This window comes from Balaenoptera ricei, chromosome 4 (genome assembly GCF_028023285.1).
Source record: "Balaenoptera ricei isolate mBalRic1 chromosome 4, mBalRic1.hap2, whole genome shotgun sequence".
In the NCBI taxonomy this organism is placed as follows: Eukaryota; Metazoa; Chordata; class Mammalia; order Artiodactyla; family Balaenopteridae; genus Balaenoptera; species Balaenoptera ricei.
Genome location: NC_082642.1, coordinates 79,261,109 through 79,278,919, shown reverse-complemented (window position 1 = coordinate 79,278,919; position 17,811 = coordinate 79,261,109). Strand labels below are relative to the sequence as shown.

Genomic DNA, 17,811 nt, shown 5'->3' with positions numbered 1-17,811 from the left:
ATAAAAACAAAACACAACAAAAGGTTACTCTTGAAACAACTAAAATCACTCCAGCCACAAATAAATTCTCAACGTATGGAACATTTGTATACTAAGATGCTATATAGTCTTAAATGTGGTCTAAATCAGGAGTTCTTGAAGTGCGGCCCAGGAACTCCTAGGTGTACCTAAGACCATTGTGTATGGGGGGGCGGGAGGCGTCCATGAAGTCAGAACTATTTTCATAATAATAACACATTGCTTGCCTTTTCCACTCTCATTCGCTCACAAATATACAGTGGAATTTTCCAGAGGTTATTGTATGCCATGTGGTATCAAAACAGATTGAATGCAGAAGCAGGAATGAGAATCCAGCTGTCTTCTATTAAGCCAGACATTAAAGAAATTTGCAAAAATATAAAACAACAACACTCTTCTCACTAAATTTTTAAAATTTTGAAAATAGAGTTATTTTGCCTAAAAATTTATTTATGTTAATATGTAATAGGTTTATCATGGTTATTTTAAAGTGATTTAATAAAGATACATTTTTAAAGTTCTCAGTTATAATTTCTAATATAGTAAATATTAATAGAAATAACCCATATAAACAAAAGCTCTTTGGAGTATTCCATAATTTTTAAGAGTGCAAAGGGGTCCCAAGACTAAAAAATTTGAGAACTGCTAATCAATACGCTTATTTTTTAAAATAAATTTATTTATTTTATTTTATTTATTTTTGGCTGCATTGGGTCTTCCTTGCTGTGTGCGGGATTTTCTCTAGTTGCAGCAAGCGGGGGCTACTCTTAGTTGTGGTATGCGGGTTTCTCATTGCGGTGGCTTCTCTTGTTGCAGAGCACAGGCTCTAGGCGCGCAGGCTCAGTAGTTGTGGCTCAGAGGCTCAGTAGTTGTGGCTCGCGGGCTCTAGAGCACAGGCTCAGTAGTTGTGGTGCAGGGGCTTAGTTGCTCTGTGGCATGTGGGATCTTCCCGGACCAGGGCTCGAACCCTTGTTCGCTGCATTGGCAGGCAGATTCTTAACCACTGTACCACCAGGGAAGCCCCAATACACTTATTGTTTGACACAGAAACCACAATACAAAACTGTGCACACATGGTCTAAATTAGAAAATAATGAGTCTATATTATTACTAATATATAATTACTAGTGTAAAATTTATACAGTTACTAATATATAATTTAGACTAAAGTCTAAAATGGATTTTTCCCCCTTTAAATGGGGAGACGTTATAAATTCTTTAGAGCATGAAAAGGGAGTTAAAAACTAAATTTCTTGTCTTCAGTAAATTAGATTAGAAATTGCTTTAATTTACAGTGGTATGATAAGTACACTTTTAAGAATGTGAACTATTTTAAGTACCTAATGCAGAATTCATAAGAGGATGCTTACAATCAACCCAACATACTACAGAAATTCAAAGCACGTGAGAGGGTTCATTCTGCAAAAGACAAAATAGAAAGGAAGCAAAGCAGCATAAAATATAGGGGGAAATCATAATAGTGTGAAATGAGTCTGTAAATTCTAAGGTTCATAGAAATTAAAGCATGTGGAGGAATATTGAGGAATTGTGTGTTCCTGCTTTCAGTATTAAGCCTGAAAGGCAAGAATATCTTGGAGGAAATCAGGAAGGAATCTGACTTCTTTGACAAAAAGAAATAAAGTGAACTAGGATTTGCCTTTTTCAAAGCACTGCTGCTTATAGAAATATCACTATTTTTAACATGATGAAGAGAAGAGGTAAAAATAGTAAGAATATGATAGATTTTGATTTGCATAGAGAAGGTCACAGTGAATTAGAAGAAAGCTAACATTAGAATCATACACCTATCTTTTTATTTTACTTTATTTTATTTTTTAACATCTTTGTTGGACACCTATCTTTTTAAGTAGTCTGTACAATTTTAGGGGGACTTTAAAATGGCATCTGGAAAGAGTTCCACGTAGAAATTTTTTTCTAAAGCTTGGAAAAGAAGCCACAAAGAAAATTGGAAAAAATTGAGATTACCTGGCTTGGAGAATTTTCAACTTCAGTTGCCCCAGTCTCTTTATAGTAGATCTAGGCAGGGCTTTTATTAGATTGGACAGTGGTTATTGTCTACACTCAGAGCAGAACAAGAAAGAACAAGTTTAAATCTCAGCATGAGGATTTGGGTTGGATATACAGAGCTGTGTCTTCAGGTCCTTGAAACAGAATAAAAGTACCTGAAGTCTCATTGACTCTGTAAGAACAGTAGTGGTCCTTCCAACTTTTGTGAAATCCAGGTCAGAAGAAAACATTACAGCTAAAGGAATTTTCAGTTCATCCTGTGGACATCTCACCTTTCCCCTGCTCAGTTGCCCCAAAGATCCTTTTAGTACCCAGGTTTTCATATTCCATTCCATGTCCCTTTGGGCCCCTTAACCTAGAGAGTCTGATTCACTCACCCCTCACTCAAGTGATTTTGTACAGAGGAGACTTCACTCTTGAAGCCATGTGCCCACCCCCCACTGCCCTCCTCACCCCAGGTGGACATCTGGAAGCCTGTTTTCAAAGGCATTTCCAGAAAACTGCCCAAATATTGCTGTTACAGAGTGAGCCCTGCCCAAAATCATTGAATTGTCTATCTAATCAAGAAAAGCCATTGGTAGCTCTCCGAAGCACTAATAAGAACTGGGAATGGAGGGTTTGTCTCAGAGATGGCCTCCACCAACACTCTGTAAGAGCAGCAAAGACCATGGAGTTGTTGCCAGCAAGACTGACTTGGTGATTGCTCTTCAGAAGCCCAGATGGTGCTGGTAAACAAGCAAGCAATGTGTCTCTGTCTCTCACCTGACCCTGTGGTGAGGGAAGCTTATATCCCTTAACCTCCTGCTTCAGAGTGTGCAGATCAAATTACTTATTTATGCCTGCTGGAGAACGTGGGAGTAATGCAAACCCTCATCAAACTTCTGTAACCTCCTAGAGCTTCCAGTCTATACCAGAGGCTGCCAGTGTCACTAGTGGATGGTAGATGCCCCTGGCACCACCACCACCAGACACTAGATGTCACCACCTGTGAAGTGAGATTTACACTGCTGCTGTTCCTTAGTGTTACTCACTCCAGCTAAAAACCCTCAATTGAGCACTCAGTTTGCCAAGCTTGGGATCATGGGACACACCCTAGTGCCAGGTCTGAAGGAACAATTGTCTGATCATCTCTGTTTCCTTTTTAACTTCCTTTTTAGCTCCAAAGCTCACGCATTAGCAATTCCACAAACTAAGGGAGGGTCGAGATGCTGGGTAGCCAAAAAATGGCAGAGGTCCACCCCACTTTTCCTGTGAAATTTTGATTATAACTTATGTGATATCAACTTAATAATTCTTTTCCCCTGTCTATCCAACTATATTTGTGTTTGAGGACTCAGTTCGTAATCAATGGCAGCCCTTGGTGTATGCTAGTATAAGAATAGATAGTACTGTTATTGCTGTGCTGCTACTACCTCTGTTATATTTTATCTCTATTATTATCAAATAATCAATCCTCATTATTATATAGAGACTTATAGTTCATAAAGTGCTTCTAATAGAGATTTATAGAATAGAAGGAAAATGTATTATTTTCACTTAATACTCAGAATTACCAAGGTAAGCATAATTATTGCCATTTACCAACGAAGAAATTGTGGTCCTAGTACAGTTCACACAAATAGTGCAAGGTAGAGCTGGAACTTGAATCCAAATTTTCTGATTACCTCTGCAGTAATCTTTCCACTGTAACAGTCAGCGTGGTGCTTGTTTATTTAGTAACAGATGTTTATACCCAGGACAAGTGAATTTTCCTACTAGAGAGAGTGATGCTTTTGGTTTAATCTCACATTGTTCTTTGATTTGTTTTATTTTGTTTTCTTTTAGGAAGACATATTTCGGCAAATGAAGCTCTTAAGCTGGGTATTCTAGATAAAATTGTGAACTCAGATCCGGTTGAAGAAGCAATCAAATTTGCCCAGAGAGTTTCAGGTAAAGAAGATAATAATAAAACTAGCAGAAATTGGAAACAAGTTAAATGTCCATCTTAATAAGGAACTCCTTAAATATTTTATGGTACATCCAAATAGAATATGATACAGTTTTTTTTTTATTGGAGTATAATTGCTTTACAATGTTGTGTTAGTTTCTGCTGTACAATGAAGTGAATCAGCTATATGTATACCTATAGCTCCTCCCTCTTGAAACTCCCTCCCTGCCCTCCCCCCCCCCCACCCATCTAGGTCATCACAGAGCACCTAGCTGAGCTTCCTGTGCTTTATAGCATGTTCCCACTAGCTATCTATTTTATGCATGGTAGTGTATATATGTCAATCCTAATCTCCCAATACGTCCCACCCTCTCCTTCCCTCTCTGTGTCCGCATGTCCATTCTCTACATCTACATCTCTATTCCTGCCCTGCAAATAGGTTCATCTGTACCATTTTTCTAGATTCCACATATATGCATTAGTATACGGTATTTGTTTTTCTCTTTCTGGCTTACTTCACTCTGTATGACAAGACTCCACATCTCTACAAATGATCCAGTTTTGTTCCTTTTTATGGCTGAGTAATATTCCATTGTATATGTGTACCACATCTTCTTTATCCATTCATCTGTCGTTGGACATTTAGGTTGTTTCCATGTCCTGGCTATTGTAAATAGTGCTGCAATGAACATTGGGTTACATGTGTCCTTTTGAATTATGGTTTCCTCAGGATATATGTCCAGGAGTGGGATTGCTGGGTCATATGGTAGTTCTATTTTTAGTTTTTTAAGGAACCGCCATACTGGAGTTTGATACAGTGGCTGTATCAATTTACATTCCCACCAACAGTGCAAAAGGGTTCCCTTTTCTCCACACCCTCTCCAGCATTTATTGTTTGTAGATTTTTTGATGATGGCCATTCTGACTGGTGTGAGGTGATACCTCACTGTAGTTTTGATTTACATTTCTCTAATAATTAGTGATGTTGAGCATCTTTTCATGTGTCTCTTGGCCATCTGCATGTCTTCTTTAGTGAAATGTCTATTTAGGTCTTCTGCCCATTTTTTAATCGGGTCATTTTTTTGATATTAAGCTCCATGACCTATTTGTATATTTTGGAGATTAATCCTTTGTCTGTTGCTTCATTTGCAAATACAGTTTTAAAATGAATGAGAAACTCTATGTATTGATGTGGTATGAATGCCATGATGTATCGTATGGTTAAATGAAAAAAGCATCATTGTGTACAGTGGTTCAACATTTGTGTAACAAGAAAGGGGGGATGGGATTGAATGTTTATATAGGGAGAGTGTATATATGTAACTGTCTCTGTATAGGATACTTCTGTAATGATTCACAAGAGAGGATTGATGGTTGCCTCTGGGAATGGGGCTGACCAGCCAGCAGAAGCAGTTAAAGGCAGACGTCCCTTTTTATTCTTCTGTACCTTTTGAATTTTTACTGAATGAGTGTATCTTCTATTAAGAAACATAACTAAAATTTAAGAAAAACCAAGCAAACACACATTTCAGCCATTAGAAGACAGGCTCTATAATTTACCACAATGAAGCCATGGTTCTGTCTCAGTGAGCTATGTTTTCTCTCTCTCACTGGTTTCTAACTTTATGGATTCATGACATTCCTTTAAGAGTTCTTTGGAGTGGCATTCCTAGATTTCTTTTTCTTTTTTTTTTTTAAAAAATGTTTCTTTTCAATTTATGGAGGTTGGCAGCAAGATGGAGAGGGTTAAAGAGCATCAGAAAAAATAATTGGGAGGAATGTTGGGCTCTAGGCAGTGTTCATCTCCCTCGGTTGGTGGTAGGTAATGGCTAGGTGTCATTCAAAGGCTTCTTTTGAAAAAGTCATTCTTTTGTCCACCCTGGCAGGGACCAAACACTTCCCTGAAATAATCTTTCTTTTTGTGGCTCTAACCAGTTACTGTTTCATTTCAATAGCAAAAGCTTGAACTGGAAAGGCCAGGAACTGTAAGGAGAAAATACTGGTGACTCTAAAGAGAGTTAGCAAGGCTTTGCCCAAAAGGGAATGAGTTTCCTGCTGTCTTTCTCTGCTTTCCAGATAATCTTCACCACAGTTTCATCACTGGTTTCATTGTGCCTCCTGGAAATACTTATTGTTTTGTTGGAAGTCATTTGGCCTACAGCAAAGGCTATTTGCATTTGTAGGTCCCTAAATGGTTTTTGGTTTGGGGCTTAAGAGAGACCCATGTCTATCATTTACACCTGTAGTTTTAGTTTGTAAAGGCCCTGATTTTGACAGAAGTTCTTTTCTTTGACTGATTTCCAGAGATTCAGATTTGAGAGTTAAGTTACTTCAAGATATAGATGAGCATCATGGTCTGGTACATTTATAGAATGATCTGTTTTAATTACTAAAATTTATTTAGTTTTAAAAATTAATTTTACATTAAAATTTTAAACACTAAATTGTTATTTTTAAAAATTTATAAAATGGTCTTCTCAATCTCAGTAATATTACAGTTTGTCCACTTGGTGGCATCCAAATATTAAGGAGGAATCATTTGCTTTAAAATTTGGTAATTTACCTGTTAACAATAGGAGAATGGTTCTGGGCTCTGGACAATTATGTATAACTATTTTAAATTATAATCATGAAAACTTTGTAGAAATGTAAAATTGTGATATAAAAATGTCTAAATACAAATTTACATATAGTCTATACTTATAGCTACATAGAATATTATGAATACAGACAAAAACTTTTTGTTGTTGTTTTTTAAACATCTTTATTGGAGTATAATTGCTTTACAATGGTGTGTTAGTTTCTGGTTTATAACAAAGTGAGTCAGTTATACATATACATATGTCCCCATATCTCTTCCCTCTTGCGTCTCCCTCTCTCCCACCCTCCCTATCCCACCCCTCTAGGTGGTCACAAAGCACCGAGCTGATCTCCCTGTGCTATGCAGTTGCTTCCCACTAGCTATCTATTTTACGTTTGGTAGTATATCTATGTCCATGCCACTCTCTCACTTTGTCCCAGCTTACCCTCCCCCCTCCCCACATCCTCAAGTCCATTCTCTAGTAGGTCTGTGACAGACAAAAATGTAAAGAAAATACACAAAAATGAAAATAAGTTGTTTTTCCCCCAGAATTTCTTAAATGATTTTTGCTTTTGTTTTGATTTTTCCAGCTTGAGGTATAATTTACACACAATAAAATTCACCCATTTTAAATGAAGAGGTCGATGAATTTCTGTAATCATTTGCAGTTGTATAACCACTGCCACAATCAAGATATAGTTCTATCACCCTAAATAGTATTGTCATGCCTCTTTCCAGTAGATTCCCTCCCCTGCACTTGGCCGCAGACAACCACTGGCCTGTTTTCTGTTACTATAGTTTTGTTTTTTAGAATTTCATATAGATGTAGTCTTTTGTGCCTGGCTTCTCTCACTTAGCATGTTTTTGAGGTTCATGATGTTCTTTCATGTATTAATTTTTTATACTTTTTTTTTTTCTTTTTTTTTTTTTTTTTTAATTTTTTATACTTTTTTTGTTACTGAATAATAATCCATAGTATGGATATACCACAATATGTTTATTCATTTATCAGTTGATGAACATTTAGGTTGTTTTCACTTTGGGTGTACACAAGTCTTTGCAGACATTATATTTCCCTTTCTCCTGAGTAAATACCTAAGAGTAGTATTGCTGGATCATATAGTAAGTATATGCTTAATTCTTAAATGCTTTTTAAACTTGGTGATTAATATAAAACCATTTATGATTTGAAAGACACTAATTTTTGCCAAGCAAATCAGCGAAGATAGAAAAAATAATATGCTCAGATTGAATTTAAATAAGCACTTATTAAACAGCTTGTAGTATATCCTGCCTGTCTAGACGGCAATTGGGCAATCATGTATTGAAGCTTATTCTTACGTTTTGACTTATTATTTCTATTCTCAGGCGTTTATCACAGAGAAATAATCACAGAAGTACACAAAGATTTGTATACAGTGATACTCACTGAAGCTTTATTTATCATTATAAAATGTTGGAAACAGCTCAAATATCTAATTCTAAGAGATTAATTGCATAAAAGATTATAGATCTCAGTGAAGCAACCCCATTCAGCCATTAAAACTTCCATTTTTAAAGGAAATTGAAGAGCTTGGAAAAATGCTTACATGTAATATTAAGTAGAAAAAACAACCAGATAGGAAGTTGCACAAATGTGTGTGTGTGTTCATATGCATATTTACATACAGAAAGAAAACTACAAGGAGATATAACAGATTTTTAACAGTGGTTGTATTTGGATGGTAGGTAGTGAAGACCTTTGTTTGTTTGTTTTTTTAATGTTTATCTTTTCGTATTATCTGAGTCATTAAATTTACCCAAAGGAAAAAGGGATGCCTGGCCAGTGTGGAAGGGGTATAGTCTAGTAGAGAAATAGGTTTAGGATTGGATGTCAGGAGGCCTGGATTATAATTTTAACCTATAGCTATATGGACCCTAACAAATCAGCTTTGGGGGCTTTATTTTCTTCATCAATGAAAGGAAAAGTTTCAACAAAATGAGTTGGTTTCAAACCGTGTTCTGAGACCCTATGGGCTCCAGTTTTTTGTCTTGCTACAACCTGGGCAGCTCTACTGTGTCTCTTTTGAGGTTTAGGGTTTAGAATCCCAAGGAAAACTCTGGTACTTCTACTTAAAAAAAAAAATGAGTTCCACTGTTTAGAATCCTATGATTTCTTGGTGCTGCTCTGTAATAGATAAACACTAGAGATACAAGGTAGAGAAATAGGGCATCTTACAAAATGTGTAGTTTAGCTAGGCTTACTTATTTTGTATTTCATTTTCATTTGAGGTCTTGTGCTTTTCCTTTCTTTTTTTCCTTTGTTTGCTTTTAAATATAGCTATTAGACTGTGGTTATTTGGCAGAACAAAATTGATGGATTGATTTGAAGGACAGGCTTCACAAAAATCTATTATAAAAATGTATATTTATGTTTTATGATAGATATTTATTATAAATATATGACATAAATAGTACAGATATTTATTATAAATATATGATATAAATAGTACAGATATTTATTATAAATATATTATAAATATGAATGTATAAATATAATATAAAATATTTTTATTAAAATATATTGATGTTAAATATATGTGCATTTACAAATTTATAGTTATGTGAAGCTAGTGCAATTGTCTTGATCTAGAGGAATGATTCTCAAGCGTCACTGTGCATCAGAATCACTTGGAGGGTCTGTTAAAACATAGATTATAGGACCCCACTCATTACTTTCTGAATCAGTACATCTGGGATGGGGCCCAATTTGCATTTCTAAGAAGTTCCTAGGCGATGTTGATGCTGTATTCTGGGGACCACACTTTGAGAGTCACTGATGTACAGAGAACGAGGGTGAGAATGGAGATAACTTTTCCTAGTTTTGACTTTTTACATGCAAACGCTACTTGCTGTCTTAAAGATATTAGTAAATCAGTTCTGCATGGTTAAAAAACATACATGTATGGTTGCACACATTGTGATTATACTAAAAACTCCTGAATTAACAAACTTTAAAATGGTGACTTTTATTGATGTGATTTATATCTCAATTTTAAAAGTATACGTAAAATTTTTGAGTTCTCTTTTTCCATTTGTAAAAATATTCCATTAATTCAGCCTATTCTCACTCTCCATCACTACCACCACCCCCACTGCTGAAATGTTGACTTAAAAAACTAACAAAAGGAAAAGATTAAGAACACTTATTTAGTTTCCACATCCAATAAAGAAGTTGAGAAGGAAGGAAATTTCCAATGGTCAATGTTGCAATCAGCAGTTTTGGAGCCAGTTATGGGTGGGAGGGGATTGTAGGAGGTTAACATATATATCTAAAAATGTGATTTGGGAAGTAGCTGCAAATTTCTGTACAAACTTAACACGCATCCTGGAGAGTTGACTGTGGAGGTTAATTAGCTTCATGTATCTTAATGCTTTTGTTACATGAAGCCTCTTAGACTACTGCAGTGCAATGGATTTAGCAGAGCAATTCAAAATCACTTGGCCAAACCAGATTGCTTTGGCTAAACTGGGGAGGGGAGGGTCCTGTAAAACGCTATTTATTTGCATTTGGCCAGCAGCCTGCTTGTTCCCAAACTGAGTAAGAACTCCTTGTTCCCACGTGCATGATTCTGGCATGAAGCTGAAAATGTGTACTGTTAGTCAAAGATGGGCACAGAGGACATCCAAGTGGGAGCCTCAACTCAGGAACCCAGTGCTCTGTTTTTGTCCCTGTAATGAACTCTGGTCCTGTTACTATGACTGCACTGGGCTGTGTTAGCCATTTTTAGCGATTCTTATTCTGCCCAAAGACCTTGATCTGTTTAGATTTTGTGGCTTAAAAAAAAATCTTAGTGGTTTCATCTGTCTTTCTCTTCATTTTATCTTTTGCACTTTGTAATTTATTTTTACTGTCTGTGAACATTTATATAAACATGTTTTACAAGAGCAGAGTGACACTGCCATACCTAGGAAGCCTGAGCACACGTCTAAACTGGGCTTCTTTTTTATGTACCCCAGTTCTTTAGGGACCCCCCTCAAGCCTGGAAAAATGCAGTTGTTCTTTTTGTCCTTTGCAGCCCTTCTATGAGAGAGAGAGCATATTGTTTATGAGAGTTAGAGAAAAGAGAGTCCTTTATGTCTTAGGAAACCATTTCTGTAAACTGCACATTATGTCTCTCTTTAGCCCAGGTAGAGAAAATCTCTTCCTGTTAGTTTACTAGAAAGGGAAGAGGGAAAATAATCACCTCCTTTTCTTCCTTTGGGCATGTGAGTCCCTTATTTTTTTAATTAAAACTTCTGCCTTGGAAAACTTCAAAGAATTAAGAAAAAATGTGAATGGGTCAGGGAAAGAATTCAATTATAAGCATATTTGAATCATTAATTAGTTCTTCACTTTCCCATGTTCCTGGCAGCTAATGCTGGTGCTGACCTGCTCACAATTGCCTCTCTTATTATGTAGTTACAGCTGAGTGACTTTAAAACTACCAAGACTCTAAAACTACCAGCTGTATAAGAAATACACTTTGAAAACACCATAGCTGTAGACCCAAAGTGGAAATTCTGAATATATTTTGTAGTAATAAAATGAAGTTTTAAGATAATAGCATCCTTCAGTTACAGCCACAGAACAAAAGGAATAGGAAATTGACAGGGAAAAACCTTCTAATGGTTGTGCCCTGATCCAACACTCTCCAGTGGATGTGCTTTGTTTGGCCCTAGGCTGGTCGGGACAAGTGCTCTGGGGGGCTCCCAAAATATGCATCTGTAGTCTCAGAGGTTCTGAGTATCCCCAGAATACTAGGAATATGCCAATTGGCTAAAATTACTGCACACCATTAAGTTTTTTTCTTCTTCCTTTTTTTTTTTTAAAGTTTTTTTTGATATGGACCATTATTTTAAAAGTCTTTATTGAATTTGTTACAATATTGCTTCTGTTTTATGTTTTGGTTTTTTGGCCGCAAGGCACATGGGATCTTCGCTCCCCAACCAGGGATCGAACCCGCACCCCCTGCATTGGAAGGTGAAGTCTTAACCACTGGACCACTTTCTTCCTTTTTTTCTTTCTCATCTCTTTTCAATCTCTGGCCCAGGTTAGAGTTGCCAGGAGCCACAGCTGTCCTTGATACAGTGGCTGACATATGCTCTGCTCTTGGACCTCCCAGAGGCAATACCTCAAAATCAACTATTGAATTTTTAAAAAATACTCATGCCCAGTCCCCACCCTTAAAGATTCTTAACTGAGTTCACAGTGGGGCATGGGCATCCAAACTTTTTAAACTCCTCAAATAACTCTGATGTGTGCTATGATGTTGAGAATCAGCCCCTGTCATGGTGGGGCTGGTGGTAGTGTCACAAGGACAGAGATCCAGCTCTAAGATATCCCAAACCCATCTATGCTCTGTCCCAGGAAAGACTGCAGCAGCCACCTGTTGTCAGATGCCCCAACACTGCCAGCTCTGCCTCCTTTCCTCTTCCACTTGTCCTCTCCCCACTGTCCTCTCCCCACTGTCTGTTCTTGTCTCTCTTTTGAGCCACCAGGGAATTAAATCAGCTGTAGGCCCTGGAAAGGTCTTCATCCTTCTACACTGAGCTTGCTTTCCCATAAATTGAGGATTGGGTAACTCATTGGATAACTGAGCAAGTAATTGGTAGCCTGTTGGGTAGAGTTCATGTTTTTCCAACAATAGCAGGGTTAACAGGGACCACATGCTGCTACTCACCATCTTGCCTCCTTTCCTGAATCTTATTCTTATGTCATATGGGAAAGCATTAATTTAAAAATCCATTCTTTTCAATTCTACTTAGTAATCAAGCATTAAGGAAATGTTCTTGCCTCCTAGGTTAAAAAAAAAAAAAAGGTTGAGATTATACAATGCCTCACAGATACAGTTCTTTCTTGTGCACATGATTATATCCAAACCTTACTCTCCCTTGGACACATAGTAACATACCAATGCCAGACTGGCTCACATTCATCTGCCTTTTTATAGTGAAACTGCTTTGTAAGCTCTGGTAGGTTTCTGGTGTAATTAACTAAGGTGTACATTTTTGATATATTGCTTTATTTTTTAAGAGATAGTAGCACTTTTTAGAAAACAGTTTCTGGAATACTATTTTAGAAAACAGTTTTGTTAAAAGTATAAATTTGTTAAACATTTATACTTTTATGTAAACTTTAAAATCATTCTTTTGAGTTATTTAAAAAAATAGGACCACAAGGATTCTGATTAGAAATTCATATATAATATATGGAAAATGTTTATTTTATGCTATTAAATATTTATATTCAGGGACATGGGGTCATTCTTTATTAAGGTATTATTTTATGTTCTTCAATAAAATGTTATATAGACCTTCTTAAAGGTCTTGTACCTTTCTTAATAAATTCATTGCTAGATATTTTTTAACAGCCTTAATGAGGCATAATTTGCCTTTGAGTTAAGAGTTGTGCAACCATCCCCATAAATGAGTTTTAGGACTTCTCCACTATCCCCAAAAGTTCACTCTGCCCTTTTGCAGCTTACCCCCACTCCCACCCCCAGCCCTAGGCAACAGCTGATCTTTCTGTCTCTATAGATTTGCCTCTTCTGGACATTTAAAATAAATTACGTCACATCAATATGTAATCTTTTGCATCTGGCTTCTTTCAGCTTGCATAATGTTTTTAAGGTCCATTTGCGTCGTAGCATGTATCATTAGTTTGATCCTTTTTTTTTTTTTCCTGGCTGCGTTGGGTCTTCGTTGCGGCGAGTGCCTGCTGCTGTTTGTTGTGGTGCGCGGGCTTCTCATTGCGGCGGCTTCTCTTGTTGCGGAGCACGGGCTCTAGGCACCCGGGCTTCAGTAGCTGTGGTATCTTCCTGGATGAGGGCTCGAACCCATGTCCCCTGCATCGGCAGGTGGATTCTTAACCACTGTGCCACCAGGGAAGTCCCTTTTTAAAAAATTAATTAATTAATTAATTTAGTTTTGGCTGCGTTGGGTCTTCGTTGCTGCGTGCAGTCTTTCGCTAGTTGCAGTGAGCGGGGACGACTCTTCGTTGCGGTGCTCGGGCTTCTCATTGCAGTGGTTTCTCTTGTTGCAGAGCACGGGCTCTAGGCACGCGGGCTTCAGTAGTTGTGGCACGTGGGCTTCAGAAGTTGTGGTACGTGGGCTCAGTAGTTGTGGCTCTCGGGCTCTAGGGCGCAGGCTCATTAGTTGTGGCGCATGGGCTTAGTTGCTCCGCGGCATGTGGGATCTTCCTGGACCAGGGCTGGAACCTGTGACCCCTGCATTGGCAGGTGGATTCTTAACCACTGCACCACCAGGGAAGTCCAGTTTGATCCTTTTTATTGCTGAATAGTATTTCATTGTATGGCTATACCACATTTTCTTCAGTTGGATATTCACATTGTTTTCAGTTTTGAGCTACTATGAATAATGCTACAGTGAGTATTCACATACAAGTTTTATATGTTTTCATTTCTCTTGGGTAGATTCCTAGGAGTGAAATTCCTGGGTCGAACAGTAAGTTTATGTTTATCTTTTTAAGAAACTGCCAAAATGTTTTTCAAAGTGAATGTACTGTTTTACATTCTCACAAGCAATGTACGAGGGTTCCAGGTACTCCACATCACTGCCAACATTTTGTGTCATGTCTTTTTGATGATAGTCCTTCTAGTGGGTCTGTGTTGGTTATCTATAGTTGCATAACAAATTTTCCCAAAATTTATTTGCTTAAAATCAAACAATTACTATCTTACAGTTTCTGTGGAATCTGGGTGTGGTTAGCTAGGCCCTCTGGTTTAGGGTTTCACAAAAGACGACATTCAAGGTATTGCAGCGGGCGCTGTATCCACCTGGAGGCTTGACTGGGGAACGATCTGCTTCCAAGCTCACTCAAGTGGCTGTTAGTGGAATTCAGTTCCTCTTGGTCTGTTGAACTGAAGGCCTCAGTTCCTCACTGGCTGTTGGCTGAAAGCCTCCTTCAGTTCTTTGCCTCATGGGCTTCACTGGAGGGCAGCTCACCCATGGTAGCTTGTTTCCCTCAGGGCGAGCAAGTGAGAGAGCAAGAGTCTTTTTGTCATTTAATCTCAGAAACGACATCCCACTACTTAGAGGCTGCCTACCACATTCACTGTGGTTTTAATTTACATTTCCCTAATGACTAATGATGCTGAACATTTTTTCACTGCTTATTAGCTGTTTGTATATGCTCTTTGGTGAAATATCCACTCAAGTTTTTACCCATTTTAACATTGAGTTGTTTGCCTTCTTATTATTGAGTCATAAGAGGTCTTTATATACTCTGGATACAAATACTTAATTAGATATTCTGTATGCAAACTGTATTCATTTTCTACTGCTTGATAACAAATTACCACAAGCTCAGCAGTTTTAACAACACAAATGTATTACTTAGTGATCTATAGATCAGAAGTCTGGTAGGGGTCTCACTGGACTAAACCCAGGTGTCAGCAGCTGCACTCCTTTCTGGAGGCTCTAAGGGAGAATCTGTTTACTGCTCACTCGGGTTGTTGGCAGAATTCAGTACTTGTGTTGTAGGACCAAGGTCTCCATGTTTTTGCTGGTTGTAAACTGATGGCCATTCCTAGCTTCTAGAGGTCACTGCAGTCCTTGGCTCTTGGCCCCCTTCCACCATGTTCAAAGCCAGATTGTCGTCCATAGAGCCAGTCCTTCCTGTGTCGCATCTCTCTGACTCTTCCTCTCTCACTCCAGCTGGGAAAGGCTCTCCTCTTTTAAGCATTCATGTAATTAGATTGGGCCCACCTGGATAATACATGGTAACCTTTACATTTCAAGGTCTTTAACCTTAATCACATCTGTAGAGTGTCTTTGCCATGTAAGGTAATATATTTATAGGTTCTGGGGATTAGGAAGTAGACATTTGGGGAGGGTGTTATTTTGCTTACCATGCAAATATTTTCTCCCAGTCTATGGTTTATCATTTCATTTTCTTAATGGTGTTCTCTGAAGTACAAAAGTCTTTAATTTTGATGAAGTCCAACTTATTGATTTTTTTCTTTCATGGATTGTGCTAAGAATACTTAGCCTAACCAAAGGTCATAAAGATTTTTCTCTTTTTTTTTTAGAAATTTTTATAGTTTTAGCTCTTCAATTTAGATTTATGATCCATTTTGAATTAATTTTTATATATGGTGCTAGGTAAGGATCTAAGTTTGTTTGTTTGTTTGTTTCATGTGGATATCCAGTTGTCCTCAGCATGTCCTTTCTCTCATTAAATTGTTTTGGCACCTGTGTTGAAAATCAATTGGCGATGATTATAAGGATTTATTTCTGAACTCTCAATTCTCTCCATTGATTTGTATGTCTATCCCTGTGCCGATATTACACTGTCTCCTTTTCTAGGTATTTTAAAGTTTTTGTTACTGTTAAGAATGGAGTTAAAATTATTTTGAACCTAAAATATTATTAACTCAGAATGATTTTCCTTAAGCTCACTGGCAGATTAATATAATTAATCTATCACAATATTATCTTGGCCTTGAAGTAAAAAGAAAATGTAGCTTTTATGCCTCAATTAGGTAACTTGAAATTGCTTTGAATCTATTAAATTCTATCTAATGGGACTAAGTTGCAAAGATGTCAGAGATTTTGGTATTAGTGTTACATTAAATATCTTGATGAATAGTATTTAATTTCATATTTTGAATTTGAACAGGTTATTATTATCATTATATACACATATTCCCTTGGTATAGGTAACATTTCCAAATTTTCTTTCTTATTTCTTTCAGATCAATCTCTAGAATCCCGTAGAATCTACAACAAGCCAATCCAGAGCTTGTCCAACATGGACACCATTTTCAGTGAAGCCCTTCTGAAGATGCGGAAGCAGCACCCTGGGTGCCTTTCTCAGGAGACTTCCATCCGTGCAGTCCAGGCCGCTGTCCAGTATCCCTATGAGGTGGGCATCAAGAAGGAAAAGGAGCTGTATGTGTACCTTCAGAGATCAGGGCAGGCTAGAGCCCTGCAATATTCTTTCTTGGCGGAGAGGACCACACGTAAGTGGTCCACTCCCTCTGGAGCATCCTGGAAAACAGCATTGGCACGGCCCATCTCCTCTGTTGGCATTCTCGGTAAGAACGTGGGTAATGTCACTCCCCAAATCTGCACATGTAAAGTACTACCATTTGCTTAGGGCCACCAGGTGCCAGGCTCTTTGCTAAACATATCACTTGTTTTAGCTAACTTGATTTTCACCCCAGCCCATGAACTATCTTTACTTTATGTGTGAGGCCTAGAAACACTAACCTGCTTGACAGCGAGCTAATGAAACCCAAGTTGTCTAATGTAGGTCTGTCTGATTCCAGACTCTGGGCATTTTTTAACTCATTTCTACTTCTTCCATGTCTCTCATTCCTGGATTTCCCAACAATGATTATTATATGTTGCACATTTCAAAGTGTGTTCTGTCACTCCTATAGCTAGGGATTTGGAATGAAGGCTATATCTTTCTGGTCCTTGCATCCATTCACTTCTCCTGGTTCAAAACCACTATCCTCAAATTCATCTGAACCCTGAAATAGTGGCTTCCCTACTTTTTCCCCTAGAAAATTTCTCAAACAAAATGTCTTCTTTCCTTAGAAGCTAGCTCTCTGATTGCCTTCTTCAGGCCACTTTCCTAAACTTCACTTTCTCTTAGTCTTGGCCCAAGAATGGTCTTGGGTAGATTCCAAACCTCCTGAAATAGTAAGTGAAATGTTATATGTATTAGCTTGTATACAGTCTTCTGGGGGAGGAGGTCCAAAGTTTACTAAAAGCATCAACTTTCTTAACCCTCACCCAGCTCTCTAACACCAACCCAGCTTGGAGGGGAAGACCCCTCTCTACATCTTCTTAGTCTGTTGTGGTTTCAGTCAAGTTTGGGAATAAAATAATGTGTCTTTAATGCAAACACATTGTGGTCCTCTAGCACTGACTCTGTTCACTTGTGATTTTTTAAGGAGATGGATAAATAGTGTGACAAAGAACTATGAGTATCCCTTTTTTATACTCTTTCAGCAACACCAATATTTGTTTCTAGTTATGTATTTACCTGTTTCTTCTTCCTTGTATTCCTTCAAGCCAAGAATAATTAATGCAAAATAATAGTAAAAGTTTTAAGTTTATCAGTATTGTGTTTGTCAACCATCATTTGAGAATTTCCCTATTTCCTTATTATGAGCTTTTTAAAAATACATCAGGTTTGTGTCTAGCATGGAATGTTTAAAAGTTTAAGGTTTTTTTTTTTAAGTATACCCCACATTGTTCTGAA

At 37.6% G+C, this 17,811-nt stretch overlaps 1 protein-coding gene across 3 annotated transcripts in view; it reads left to right on the top strand.

Annotated features, from left to right (window-relative positions):
- The window catches only part of EHHADH (enoyl-CoA hydratase and 3-hydroxyacyl CoA dehydrogenase), a 50,369-nt gene that overhangs the window by 19,010 nt on the left and 13,548 nt on the right, over positions 1-17,811 (top strand). For all 3 annotated transcript variants that reach the window (XM_059920704.1, XM_059920705.1, XM_059920703.1), the window contains 2 exons: positions 3,871-3,975; positions 16,292-16,633. In XM_059920704.1, the coding sequence (XP_059776687.1) occupies positions 3,871-3,975; positions 16,292-16,633 (447 nt within the window). The remainder of the gene's footprint in view (positions 1-3,870; positions 3,976-16,291; positions 16,634-17,811) is intronic.